This window comes from Anas acuta, chromosome 20, assembly GCF_963932015.1.
Source record: "Anas acuta chromosome 20, bAnaAcu1.1, whole genome shotgun sequence".
In the NCBI taxonomy this organism is placed as follows: Eukaryota; Metazoa; Chordata; class Aves; order Anseriformes; family Anatidae; genus Anas; species Anas acuta.
In genome coordinates, this window is record NC_088998.1 from 7536499 (window position 1) to 7550482 (window position 13984).

General features: G+C 54.6%; 1 protein-coding gene across 1 annotated transcript; it reads left to right on the plus strand.

Moving 5' to 3' along the window:
- The first annotated feature begins 5 nt into the window (after positions 1 to 5).
- On the plus strand, positions 6 to 13495 carry FAM78A (family with sequence similarity 78 member A). The gene is made up of 2 exons (XM_068656706.1): positions 6 to 1937; positions 9353 to 13495. The coding sequence occupies exons 1-2, from the start codon at positions 1675 to 1677 to the stop codon at positions 9879 to 9881; spliced, it is 792 nt and encodes a 263-aa protein (XP_068512807.1). The 5' UTR covers positions 6 to 1674; the 3' UTR covers positions 9882 to 13495.
- The last annotated feature ends 489 nt before the right edge of the window (positions 13496 to 13984 follow it).

The window sequence follows — 13984 nt, forward strand, 5'->3', positions numbered from 1 at the left end:
GGGAGGGATGGGAGGGAGGGAGCGGCGGAGGGCGGCCGGCAGGGGCAGGGGGGGCCCGGCCGCTGTCCTGCTGCTCGCCGGGGCGGCGGCGGCGCTGCGGGGCGCGGATGCCCAGGGGGGGGGGTGGGGGGACAACGGCGGGGACCAGGGGGCGACTTGCGGCAAAGTTTGACCCGGCCGCGATGCCTCCGGTGCTGCCGGTGCAGGGGGAGCATCCCCCGCCCCGCTCCCCCCTGCTCCGCCGCAACCCGGCGCCGTCCCCGGCTGCATGAGGAGCGCGGGGCGAGAGAGGAGGAAGCTTGCGGCAGCCAAGAGGCGGAGGCACCGATCCTGCTCCTCTCACCCCCCCCACCCCCCCCGGGTACACAGCGGAGAAGGCGAAGAGAAAAAAAAAAAAAAAATCCATCGCTGAAGAGCCTCCCCCCCCACCCCTTTTCCTCCCTCCTTCCCTCCCTCCCTCCCTCCCTCCCCAGCCACCCGCCCCTCTCCCGGCTCTGCTCGCCCCCGCAGCGGTGAGCCCGGCAGCTCGCCGGGGGCTCGGCGGGATGCTGGGGGGGAGCCCCCGGCCCGCAGCACCCCCCCGTGTGCGGGGCAGCCCCGGAGGCAGCCCCTGAGCCCCGCAGGCTGAGCCCGCAGCAGCAGCAGCAGCAGGAGGAGGAGGAGGAGGAGGAGGAGGAGGAGGAAGGTCGGACACCCCTGCGGACGCCGCTCGCCCAGGAGGAGAAGGAGGAGGAGGAGGAGGAGGAAGGCCGGACCCCCCCCCCCACCCCCCGGGATGTCACGGGAGGCGATTGTGCAGCGCTGAGCGGCCCCAGGGCGGGGGCAGCGGGGGGGGCTCGCCGCCGCCTCCTGCCCCGCCGCACAGCCCCGCCGAGCGCCGCCGGGATTTATGGTGCCGGCTATTTCTAAGGGGGAAGGAATTAACCAAAAAAAAAAAAAAAGAAAAAAAAAAAAAAAGGAAGGAGAGGGAAAAGAACCGACCCGAAGCCCTGACAGCGCTGGCGGAGGAGCTTCCAAAATCGAAGATCGGGCTACTTTTTTTTTTTTTTTTGCATTTTCCACCCGTCGCTTTTTTTTTTTTTTTTTCTGTTATTATTGTAATTTTGTGCGAAAGGAAGTTGTGAACAACTGCAAGTCAGGAAGTGGAAATCCACACCGGTTGTGACAAGCTGGGGCTAAAAACTATTTCATTATTTATATAGATGTGTCTATCAACATTCTGCTTTTCATCCAAAGAATAAAGGGAAATACCGGCCAGTCCGATGTCTGACGGGGAATGACAGACCGCATCTGAGAAAAGGAAGGACTAAATATACCATCTAAGAACAACACCGTTATTTATTGAACTCGAGAGACTTTTCTTTTTTTCTTTTTTAACCCAAAGACTGTTTGAGTGAACGATTTAAAGGGTCATTAAAAGGGAAAAAAAAAAATAATTAAAGGCCCTTTTGCTTCTGAAGTGCAGCTAACCTCAAAATAGGAGCAGTGCTTGTAAGACAGATACTCAAATTAAGGCTTTACATGATGAATTTTCTATCCTATGGATATCGGTTCTGAGATTACAACCCAAGAAGATCTGTAATTGATCTAGCACCAGATAATTTCAATGCCTAATATTCCCCAGGATTGCTGGAGTACCCTAGGAGCTGCGTTGGACTGTATTCAGGGTATGCCATGGGCTGTATTCAGAGTATTAGCTGCAAATCCAAAGTTTTCCGGGAAAGTATTTCAGTGATTGAAGTCAAAGCGTCCATCGATCCCATTCCCACCAGCATCGACGAGTCCTCCAGCGTGGTCCTGCGCTACCGGACCCCTCACTTCCGAGCCTCTGCGCAAGTGTTGGTGCCCCCCATCCCCAAGAAGGAGACCTGGATCGTGGGCTGGATCCAGGCGTGCAGCCACATGGAATTTTACAATCACTACGGGGAGCAGGGCATGTAAGTATTTCCAGAGCGCGTGCGGGGGCATTTGCCTAAGGGGAAGGAAGAGCAGGAGAGCCACGGCCTGGCTGGGGAGCGCTGGGTTAAGCCAAAGTCAATAACCCAGTTGGTTTGATATTAAAAGCCAGCTCTTCTGAAACTTAACAGGACTTTCTCCTACGCTTAAAAAAAAAATAATAAGGAGAGCTTGTGCCTGCACCTTTTAAAGCAGTGGGTATCCTTCTCTTCTAAGGGGAATGTACTCAAGCGCTAACCCCAAAATGTGCTCCGTTGGCGACCCAGAGCAGCACCATATCTCCCAAAAGCTTTTGAGCAGCACTGCTGGGGGGCTGAAATCCCAGGTCTGCGATCCCAGGTCTCCCTCAACCCTGCGAAGGGCACCCCCGCTCTGAAACACCCTTGGCACGAGGGGGGGGGACCCTGAGCGCCGGCTCCTCTCCTCTGCATCCCTCCCCGGCTCAAACTGCGCATTGACGAGCCCCGGGGAAGCCCGGAGGCTGACACTTGTGGCACGCCGTGCTGCTGCTGCAGTGTGCCATCAGCGGCCAGCGCCACAGCCCCCAGCTCTGGCAGCGCACGTTGACAGCGCAGGAGGAATCCTGCTCGCTTTGGGGAGCCCGCATGGAGAGAGCAAAGGGGATTTAACCCCCCTGATGATTTAACCCTTTGCATCACCTTGGAGGAGGGTCAAAATTTTACGTGAGCCTCATTTTGGATAATGTAAGAGGGAGAATGTGCACGTCTAGGTAAGGTAGGAGGAAAGTAGGGGCTGTTTGCACTCCAACCCCCCCGTGTTGCTGGTCAGACAGTCATAGCGAGGCAAGAATGAGTCAAATTAAAATGTCACCTCCCTGCTGCGAGGAGTCCTCCCCCCCCCGGTACTGCTCCCCCGCCGGTTTGCTCACCAACCGTCCTTGCAGGCTTTGGCCCACGGTTACACCGGCAGCAGCCGCTCGCCAAATGCCTGCACAGAGCAGCGATTCTGCAGCTCACGGTGCCAGGCAGCCTGCGGGTGCAGCAGGGACCTGCCCGGCCCCACAACCCCGTGCCTGCAGTGGGGTCACTGGCTGGGGGCCCCGATGCTGCCCAGCCTCGGGGAGCACGGAGGAAGGATGCAGAGGCCGGGTTTAAGCAGCCCTCCTGGCTGCTAATCCCCAGGGCGCTGCGGGAGGGGGATGCTGGCTCGGCCGCTCACGAGTCATTCACATAAAAAATAGAGGAATAGGGAGGGCTGAGAGAGGGTGGGAATGCGGAGGGCTAGAGAGCAGGGCAAACTCGGACGTGGTGCAGTGCCTTCCTGGAGGCCTGAGCATCTGCTCTGCGTGCGCATCCCAGCCCTTGCCTGCCTTCTGCCTGCAAGCCCAGATGCAAGCAGAGGTTCAGCAGCTCAGGCACGGAGCAGATGCGTGTTGGAAGATGCAGGCCATGGGGAAGGGCACGCCAAGGAGCAGCTATAAGCCACAGACTGTTCCCACCCCATCCCCATGTCCTCTCCCTGCTCAAGCAGAAAGTGCCTCGAGATGCAAACTCCAGCACCTGGTAAAAGCAGGAGCAGTAAGGGAGCAGAGGAGCTTACCTTGATGCTAGAAGTACTTACAATAGGCCTGAGATCTGTAGGCTTTTTGGCTCCAAAACCATCTTCAGCAAGGACAATTTGTTGCTCAGATGTTCCCAGTTCCAGGCCTTCGGGATTTGCATGTGTAATTCTCGGGCTCATTTAGAAGTCCTGCCTTCAGCAAGCAGCTGCAAGGAAAACAGAAAAGTCCGGTGTGTATAAATACAGCTCGCATCCACTGGAATAAGGAGGGCAGGGCAGAGAGCTATTTAGACAGCGCTGCTGTGGATTGCAACCCCAGGCATGTTGCTTTACTTCTCTGCACCCAAGTTTCCCTATTTTTAAGGGAGGATTCGGTACAGTCTTCCCTTGCTGGAATGCTTTGAGAGCCATAGACAAAAGTTTCAGCCAAAAGCTGTAAACAGGTAGTCAGAATTAAACACTGCAGATGTGTAGGAGATCCATTATCCAGAAAGTCGTGGAAGCAGAAAGATTTCTCCCTGGGAGGTTCAGGCACATTTCGCTGATACCGAAGAGCTGCCCAGCCCCAATTCAGGATTGGCCTGCTCCTCCACCCGGCTTCTTTACATGTGTCACCATCGGAAAGCTGTAAATAAAGGTGATTGGGAAGAAAGGCCTCTTTCAATGCCATCGAAACGTACTCTTGGGAGACCTCGATAGAGCCAGGGACAGGACACAAACCTGTCTGAAAGGGTGGGCCTTCAGCTGATGCAAGTCAAGATAATTCCACTGGCCTCCATGGAGCTGCATTGATTTATGCCAACGGACTGCTTGTCCCAGCTTTCCATGATGAAGAGACACCACTGGAACAATATTTTTATTATTATTATTATTATTTAAATCACTGTGGTAACAGGTAAACAGAAAACTCCAAACAAATGCCATCAGTTGGTCTACCTGGGCTTCAGTGCTTAGAGCAGGCTTCGGATTCATTTTTCACTCCTGCCCGCTGCAGTTGGTGGCTGTGCACAAGCTGCCCTTACGCTGAGGACAGAAACAGCTGAGAAATACTGGAGCAGATGGAGCTGTGCATAAGACTCATATACGGATGTTAGATACAGAGGGGATAATTTCGACACGCGTTTAAAGCTGCACTGACAATTTTTTGGCTAAATGCAGCGTTTTTAAATGGAAGGAGAGGAAAATAACTAAAGCTCAGCTCACGCATAAATGCTGGGGTTATTTTGCCTGTAAGTCTGTGCTGGCAGGAACACGAGCACCCTTGGCAGGAGGAAGTGGAAGCACTCTCTGACCTCTCTCAATGCAGAACTGGGGAAAACCCCCAAGTCCCAGTGCTGCCGTTACTGCTCACCCCTAGCAGGGTTTTACCCTCAGCAGCAGCTTCCTCCCCCAGGGAGGCATGACATGGGGCATCAGGATCAGGCCACAGAGGTCCAGCCCACACGGGACCAGCAGGACCCAGCTCTGGGCAGCATCTCCTGGGCACCCTGTGGGACCCACGTCAGCGTTGGGGACGGCATCACCCAGTCGTGCTTCTTCATCTCCATGGAGACGTGCGAGGAGCAGCGCAGATGGTGATATGCAAAACAGAGCGAGAAATAAATCAGAGTTTGAATGCAATCAGCTGAGAATCTTGGGAAGTTTCAGGTAGATTTGCTCCCCCGGCAGGCTCACCAGGATGGCTGGGCAGCACTGCATCGTCGCTGCAGCTTAACGGGCATCTCTCTCCTGCGAGATTAAATCTTCCGTGCCCTGCAGCAGAGAGACAATGAACTCGAGAAAGCAACTTGTCAAAAGAATAGAGCCCCAGTCCTTGGAAGGGAAAACAGCCAAAAAAGGATTCACCAAAACAATGATTTAAAAATTGGTTGCATGGCCCAGCTGAGGACAAATCACTGTAGCTGCCCCTCCAGAAGGGCTGAGGGAAAGGCTTTGCTGCCCTTACGTGGCCTGTGGCTCTAACCACATCTAAAGAGGTTGTCCAGCCCTGACATGAGCCCACTCAGCTAAACCAGCAGCAATCCCTCCTGGTCGCTTAGTGTCAGGTCTCTGGAGTTTGACTACCTGCACCCTGGTTTGGGAGGCACACGGCTGGAGGACAGGCTGGCGAGACCGCGACCACATCTAAAATTTCTTTCCTGTTCTCCACTGTAACCCTGGCTGGGATTGCTTGACGTGCCAGAGTAGGTGAGAGAGACACTGTAAAGGACAAGTTCAAATTAAGCAGCTCTGAATATCAGGTTTTCCTCCTTTCAGCCAGTCACCAACCCCGACACAGAGAGGCAGGGGGTCAGGGGAGCGATGGCTCTGCCTGCACCAAGCAAGGGCTGCATCCAAGGAGGGCTTTGTAAGTCAAGGAGCTGGTGGAAAGGAAGGGCACAGGAAAGCACAAGGTTCTGCAAGCTCATCTGCCCTGTGACTGATTAGGAGCTGGCTTTGAGGTGCAGGGGCTGAGGCTGCATGGGTGCCTGATGCCTGCCTGGATGGGTTAGCTTGCTGCACCCACGTGGATGCACGGAGCCAGAGGCTGCCGTGCCTGGGGCTGCTGCCACTGCACAAGACACTGACTCCCCCCAGCACGTGCTGGGGGCTTGGTTTCTCGTAGCAGAATAGGAAGAAATGTAATTGAATAGGAAGCAGGGGGGTAAAGCTGCCTAAAGCAGCACGGCTATCAGCGGCAGGGCTGCTGTTGGGCCATGAGAAATAGCTCAAAGGTCCTCCTCCTGGCAGCAAGGGGACATTTGTCAGGGGAGATGCTCTAGTCTCTGGTGATGCTCGTGCTGACTGAAGGTTTCAGAGCGGCAGGAACAAGCTCGTCGCTATCACAAGCTGGAATCTACCGCTTTTGGAGCTGCTCAGCCCTAGTGAGCCGATGAAACCAGATAGGTGGGTGCCTTCTCCTGCCTGCTCCCTGCTATTGTCAGCAAAGTGTTTACTGGGCACTTTCTGGCCTTTCCTTGGCTCGACACCATCACAGAAAGATGCTGATGCAGCCAGAGATCCTTCCATAGCATTCTTCCCAAAGCCAGCCAGAGGCCGGCTGCCGGCACATTACTTAACACAGACGAGCCCTGCAAGGCAAGGCTACTGCCACAGCAGGCAAGGGGCAGCCGTCGTTCAGCCTCTCCTTTTGGTCCAGTCATGGGATCCTCACAAGGCCCCACTTCTTTCTTTCCTTGTTACTAGGCGCTGCACATAAGTGCGATGGCTTTGAAACCTCAGGGTTAACCGCAGTCGCTCAAATTAGGCCCAGAGCGCTGCTCAAAGCAAGGCAGGCCGGCTTCCTCCTCCCGCTCCCTGCCCACGCCGTGTCTGAGGCAGAGCGGGCGCTGAGGCCACGCTGAGCACAGCCTCTGGGGCTGACAGGAAGGTTTCGTTTGAGGCTGGACCATGACGGTTCTTCAAGTGGCCTCCTACCCCTGCCTGCCGAGCCCAGCCCGGCCCTGCTCCCCCTCCTTGCTCCCGTGTGGGCCCTGAGCAGGGCCTGCAGCCTGGGTGTGCTCGCAGGGAGTGGAGATGGAGGCAGGAAGCTCCAGGAGGATCCCCAGCTTTTAAAGCAGCCTCTAGTGGCTGTCCTGCCCTTCCTTTGCCTGCCCAGGAAGCAGCCCAGGCTGGGGGGATCAGCCCCTCGCAGCCCGCTTTGGCACCGCCACATCCACGCAGCCTCCATCTCCGCACCTTCACGCCACATCTGTCACTTAAATGAGCCTCCAGGAAATTGTCACATCTCATCCCCGGGCAGCAGTCAAGCTGAGAATCAGGCCTGTGGAAAAGGACCCTAAAAGGTCTGCTGTAAACAGAGAAAGAGCCCCTGAAACGTTTCAGGGGTGAGGCTGCATGGCAGGGACCATCTCGGTGGCCGATGCCCTCTGGTTCATCTTCCCTGGGATGGCCGAGTCCATCCAGAGCCCCACCAGCTCTTCCCTCCCCGGGTCTCTTTGCAGAGGGGTGCAGCGAGCCTGGAGAGCTCTGATTTGGAGGGGAGCCTGTGAGCATCCCCCGGCTGGAGCAGGGCTCCTGGCAGGGCAGCTCGGGGATCTCCTTCTGGCTGCTTTGGGTACGCATTTTCTTCCAGGGAAAGGACTCCCTCTGCCTGCTGGCTGCAGGCTCGGGCGCAGAAGGCTGCAGCAGCCCAGTGCCGTAGTGGGCAGCTCTGATCCCGCAGCCTCACACCCCAGCCCGGTGTCCACTGCAGCCTCAGCCCAACATCCGCCCTGGCACCCACAGGAGACTTTTTCAGGAGCCCACGCTCCCATGAAAAAATCCATGAGATAAATCCTGCGAGGTGTCTTCCAGCTACAGCCAGATGCTTAGAGCTGACGAGCGAATGAGCCAGTGATTACAAACACACAGGCACTTCACGGTCATTAACTAATTAACAACCAGCCTTGCGAGATGGCCACATTAGTGCCAGGTGGTGGAGAGGAGCAGCTCATCCCACGCCACCCTGCACAGACCAGGGGAGCAATACACTTTCCCTGTCCCTCACCCGGCTCCAACCAAGGGCTGTTTTAAACTGCAACACCGTGCTCTGGGTGAAGGCCATGACAAGCACTGTGGTGAGCTCCAATGCAGCCCCCCCATCTCCCTCCCAAAACCCAGCATCTCAGCACAAAGCCTGGAGCCTGAGCACCGCAACAGGGGCAAGGGAAGATGCCAGCAAGGAAGCTGTTGTGCCGTGTCCCCTTTCCCAGCCCCGGCAGCAGGACGCTCCCCGTGCCACCCATCTGCAGGGCCTGGCAGGAGTAGGAGGTGGCCGGGGTGAATTTGAGCCACAGGGCCAGCCTTGGTCATTAAAAAAGGTCTTCAAATTATCAGCACGTGGGCCATGGTTGCGTTGTTTTGGTGCCCTTAGAATTACAGAATCAGAGAATATCCCAAGTTGGAAGGGACCCATAAGGATCTTCGAGTCCAGCTCCTGGCACCACACAGGTTTACCCCCAAATTCAGACCATTAGGCTGCAAATATCTACCCCCTTTTTCTAGCTCAGACATTTACTTCTCCTTGGCCATTTAAACATTAGATTGGAAGTCAGTAAAAAAACGAAACAGTTCTGTACCAGCTCTGTAAGGTGACAGAGGACTGTTCTCACTTTACTTTCTTGCTAGAAAGTCTGACCTTTCTGCCAGCCTCGCAAGCACAGAGCAGGGCGACCAGCGAGGGGCTGGGGCAGCCTTACAGCCAGCTGCCCTCTGTTTCTCTGATTACCGTAACTTCATCCCAGCCCCGCGCACAGCCTTTGAACCGGGCTCCTGCCAGGGCTGCAGAGGGATGGGTTACACTGCCAGCGCCACACGGACAGCAGGAAGGGCCAGCGGCTCACCCAGAAAGATAAGAAGTGTTTTACCAGCCGGGGCTCAAGGAAAGTCAGAGCTGAAAGGGGAAACGGGAGCCCTTGGGGCGGGAGGTAGCAAGGAGCAGGGAAGCTTTATGGTCACGCTGAGTCCTCAAGAATAATCTTAGTTCAGAGCTCAGCCCAGCTCCCCTGTCCCTTAACCCAGAGCCCACCAGCTCTGCCCCCAGACAAGGACCTGAGGGGGATCCCTGCAGTGCTGGGCTTTCTAGGGGCTGGGGCTCCCCAAAATCCTCCCCCTGCAGCCTCCCTCAGACACCAGCATGTCCCCAGCTGTTGCCAGTCCCTGAAAGGAGCTCATGGTCCTGTAGGGTCAGACTTTCACCATCAGCCCTGGAAATCTGCAAACACCCTTTTAATGGCAGGGAAGAGCTCTGCCTGCAGGGAGGGCAGAAATTCCAGTAAAAGCTGAAAGGGGAACACATTCACAACCACTTCCTCTCCTTCCTTGAACCCTCGCGTGTTTCTAAAGCAATTAATTAATGCATTATCCATAACTCGTTGTTGATGATTGATGGCAGGTCAAGTTGGGAGCTTCCAGACCTACTGGACGGTAAAATCCAGGCCATCAGCGACTCAGACGGAGTGAACTACCCCTGGTATGGGAACACGACGGAAACCTGCACCATCGTGGGGCCCACAAAGAAGGAGTCCAAGTTCAACATCAGCATGAACGACAACTTCTACCCGAGCGTGACGTGGGCCGTGCCCGTCAGCGAGAGCAACGTGGCCAAGCTCACGAGCATTCACCGGGATCAGAGCTTCACCACCTGGCTGGTTGCCACCAACACAGCCACCAACGAGATGGTGACCTTGCAGACTATCAAATGGCGCATGAGGCTGGGCATAGAGGTAAACCCCAGCAGACCCTTGGGGCAGCGTGCCAAGCTGCAGGAGCCCTCTGCTCAAGAGCAGCCCCAGGTCCTTAGCAAGAATGAGCCAATACCACCCAGTGCCCTTGTCAAACCCAATGCCAATGATGCTCAGGTACTCATGTGGAGGCCAAAGGATGGACCACCGCTTGTGGTGATACCTCCGAAACACCGATAATAAAAACCTGGCGTCCCGGCAGCAGAAGGGAGAACAAACAAACAATCAAACACAGAAACAAAGCAAAACAATCACTTAGGTATTAGAATAATAACACGTGTAATCTGAGCAAAATCAAAATGCACTTTTTAGTCATTCAACAAATGCAACCATTCTACCTTCTCCCATTGGGACGGATTTCACTGTGCTAAAGCTAAAGAGGAGACCTTGGACTGGGGTCTGTCTCATCACTGGATTCCTAAGGGAAGAAACTAACACTGATGTCTATCCGTAGAGCTTTCTTTTTTTCTTCCCTACTTTAGTTACTGTTTGAACTTCAGTCTCATTAGCTTGTCCAGACTGCCCAGAACAATAAGAACATTTTATTTGGGATTTTAAGAGTCTTTTTTTTTTTTCTTTTTCATTTTGGTTGAGAACGAAACAAGTTCCTGGAGCAAAAAGTTGACTATTTAAGATAGGGATTTATTTTTTTTAAGCTGTAAGGTTCTGAGTTGCAAATCCAAGTCATGCGGCCTTATGTAGACTTTGCTTTGCATTGCCAAACTTTTGCCTTAAAGCTATGTTTGAAAAAAACAAACAAAAAAATATCACCAGGCAGAATGTCCTTTCTACAGAATTTTTGGGGAAAAAGTTTTGGAGCAAGGAATAGATTGTGAGCATGTCACAGGCTGATGAAAAGGGCACAAAGCGTGATCAAAAGAGAAATAAATCTTCCTGGTTTTAAAACATGGAACAAGGAAGCATGGAAGTAATCCCAGTTTCAAAGCAATGCAAATAAACCTGCTGTAGAATGGCTTTTGAGTGGGAGCTGCTAGGCCACCTCCTGCTTCGCGGAAGGGATAGGGAGCAAGCTCGCACCGCTTGCGCTTTCTGTTCCCAGTCTCCCATCGGCATTACAACGTGGGATAATCTCACAGGCAAGGCCCACAGCTGGAATCATGGCCACAAGGGGAGAGGGGGATGCTCGGCCCGGCTAGCCCACGGGCCTGCTGCCGCCCAGCTCAGCACAGGTGCTGGTCGGGTGAGGTGCTGCAGCCCTATATTCCCATGAAATCCAAACAATAGTGCTGTAAGAAGAGCAGGATGTAAAAGGGATCCTTCTGGAGCCACTGGGGAGATGCATGGGTGTAAGCGAGGGCAGATTTTATCGACCAGATCTACCCAGCAACAGCCAGAATTCAGGAACGGCCACGTCTAAAACCAACAGGCACCTATTCCTAGCAAACACTATAAGCAAACCTACGAAAAACTCTTCTTCCTACCAGTACAAACCATGCTGGGGTTGGTAGATCATTCTCTTCCAAATGACCTCATGATCTACACGACTTTCAGGAATGGGGCACAGGCAGGACCGCCGGTGGGACCGTCCCCACTGGTGGGGGCACAGGGCTCTGTAGTGAAGGAGAAGGCCCGAGGTGGTGCAAGCAGGGAAAGCATGGGGTGTAGATCCTCCAGGAAATAAGGTGCACTTGGAGCAGGAGGCAGGACCAGTAGGTTTTAACAAGGACCGTGTCCAGGTGGCTCCAGAGATAAGCAGAGGCACTGCTCCTGAGGAAGGAGGCGAGGGGAGGCAGCTGGCAGGGGACGGGCACAGCGCACGGGCAGAGGAATTCCACTTCCCCTTCCCTCTGCAGCTCTTTCCACTAAGATAACATTTCTTCCTCCTAGTCACAAAAGGCCTCAGGAGCTAGGACTGAGGAGAGCTCAGCGCCCCAGATCGGAGCCTGGCCCGGCCTAGCTGGTCCGGACAGGGCTCCTGAGAGGCCTCCCCTCGGAGAGGCACCCATTTGCTGCTATTGCTCCCTTCATCTTCCACACGGGACATTACCAACAAGAAATTCTCCCTCCTTGTTTCTCCAAAGCCATATCATCTACTTGGGCAACAGGTTCAATATCTCCCCTGCCTGGGGAAAGCTTGCCCAGAAGATCTGTCCCCCCCACGGCAGTCTCAAACCAGCAGACAAGGATACGGGGTCCCCGCGACTTACCCCATGCCCAGGGCAGGCCGTCCTCCTCCTCCTCGCACCACTTCCAGAGATGCTCAGCTGCCGAGCTGCCCTCTCCCCCCTCAACGGGGGAGATCTTCACGGTAGGAAGTCCAGCATCACAAGCAGCTTGCAGACAAACGGACTGGATCAAACCCAAATCCACGAGCCAAAGGTTGCCTAAATCTAGGCTTCGGGACTATAAAGGATGAGGCTAGGGAGGCTTTGACTTGCACAGTCGTTCTCTCTATTAAACTCCATTTTCTTACACGGATTCAAACCCTAACTACAGCTCCACTGGCACAGCCCTTCGGGACTTGTCTGTATTTTCTCCTAGGCAATACACGCAGAAGAGGACAAAACGGGAGCTGTGGGGGAATAGCTGATAACACTTGCACACATCTTGGCTACTGCTTAGATGCACTCTGGGCAGTCTCGTGGGTGGGAGTAGAAGGGGTATTTATGTCTGGTATTCACTTTGTCTCCAGGTGCTGAGTACTTACAGTTCTCACTGATGTCAGCATGGGTCGAAAAAAGCAGACCCGGTTGTCTTAATTAGCTGCACAAAGGAATTCCAAGGAAAGATTTCTTCTCAGTCACCAAAAATCACATTCAGGGAACACCTACGTCCTTTTCCACTTAGCTTTGTGTTGGACTCAGTCTCTCCCAGTGCGTTAAGTAAATCTGGTTCCTCCTCCTCCTCCCTCTACCTGGTGGACTGGATGCATCCATGCAATTCAATGCTAACCTCCTGGCTAGTTCGTCCTGTTGCACTGAACAGACCCAGCTGAGTAGTAAATATAAAACTCGAATTTCACGTCGGGGTCAGCTTTGCATGGACTTCTCCCCTCCCAAAGAACGCCTTTATCCTGTGCCTAGTTTGAAACGTGCCCCCCACCTCCATTCACACCACCAGACGCAGCACAGATAAAGGGATGCTGCCTCTCCCGAGATTTCATGCTTTGTGATTAAAAGTGATGTCTTTCCAATGCTGCTTCATTGCAAAACTGACGAGGACAGATCGTTTGAATACAAGAGGAACGGTGGCTGGAAGCGACGGGCGCTGTAGACACCGCTGCTCGTGGGGCTGGTTAGGACCCAGGGCATCCTGCACCAAGCAGAGGCAAAGCGAGCTCCTGCTCGGGCAGCTTTGTGCAGCCAAGCCAGGGTGCAGGGGGATGCCCTGGGGGGGGGTGATGGAGCACCACCACGGGGCACCCTGCACCTGAGACTGCCCCGGCCCAGCGGGGCCGGCAGCCTCACCGCCCCCACCTGCGGCACCCAGCGCCGCTCCTGCTCTCCCCACCTTCCAGCTCCCAACACCCAGGAGCCCAGCAGAGTGAACCAAGGTACCGAGCAGTGGTGGGGAGGGTTAGATCTGTTCAGCCAGCGCAGCAGAGAGCGAGGCCGGCCCCGGCAGCACCCCAGGGCTGCCCGAGCACCGCGTCCTCCCGGCCATCCTTGCCCTGGTTCGCGGCGCAGCAATAAGAATCGTCCTTGGTCTTGCAGAGATACTGTGAAAACAAAACCACGATGTACCAAGTCTGGACACTTACGGCGATGTAAAAACAAAACCCTGCTTTTATAACAGACAGAAAATAAAAATAAAGTGAAATTTTCAAACGCGTCTGCCTGGTGTCGTTAGGGCGGTGGCTGTTTTTACCCAAAAAGTTCCACCACCTCTGCACTCACGTTTTCAAGACTGATAAACACCCTGTTTACCAGGAGTGCATTTTCTCTCTGTTTCAGCTCTTACGCTGCATCAGATAGAGCGAGGAGGTTTCTGGTTAAAAATACCAGCCAGCATCCTGCATTTTTCATTACCAGGCTGCCGCGTGCCTTGTGATGGAAGGACGGCGCTGCTGTGGTTGGAGCAGCTCCGGGGGCAGACAGCAGCTGAACTTCCACAGCTCAGCTCCCTGCTGCTGCTTGCTGCTTTAGCAGGAGACGAGCGGTAGCTGTAAATGCTGCATCTGCAGAGAGGTGACCTGCCTGGAGTAAGGAGAGCCTGCTACACCCTTCTGAGGTCGTAGCCAGCCTTTGTAGCCCAAAAGCCTTTTTTTGCACGCTTCAGCCAGCAGCAGCCAAGCTGCTCCCAGCCTGCAAAACGCTGGGGTG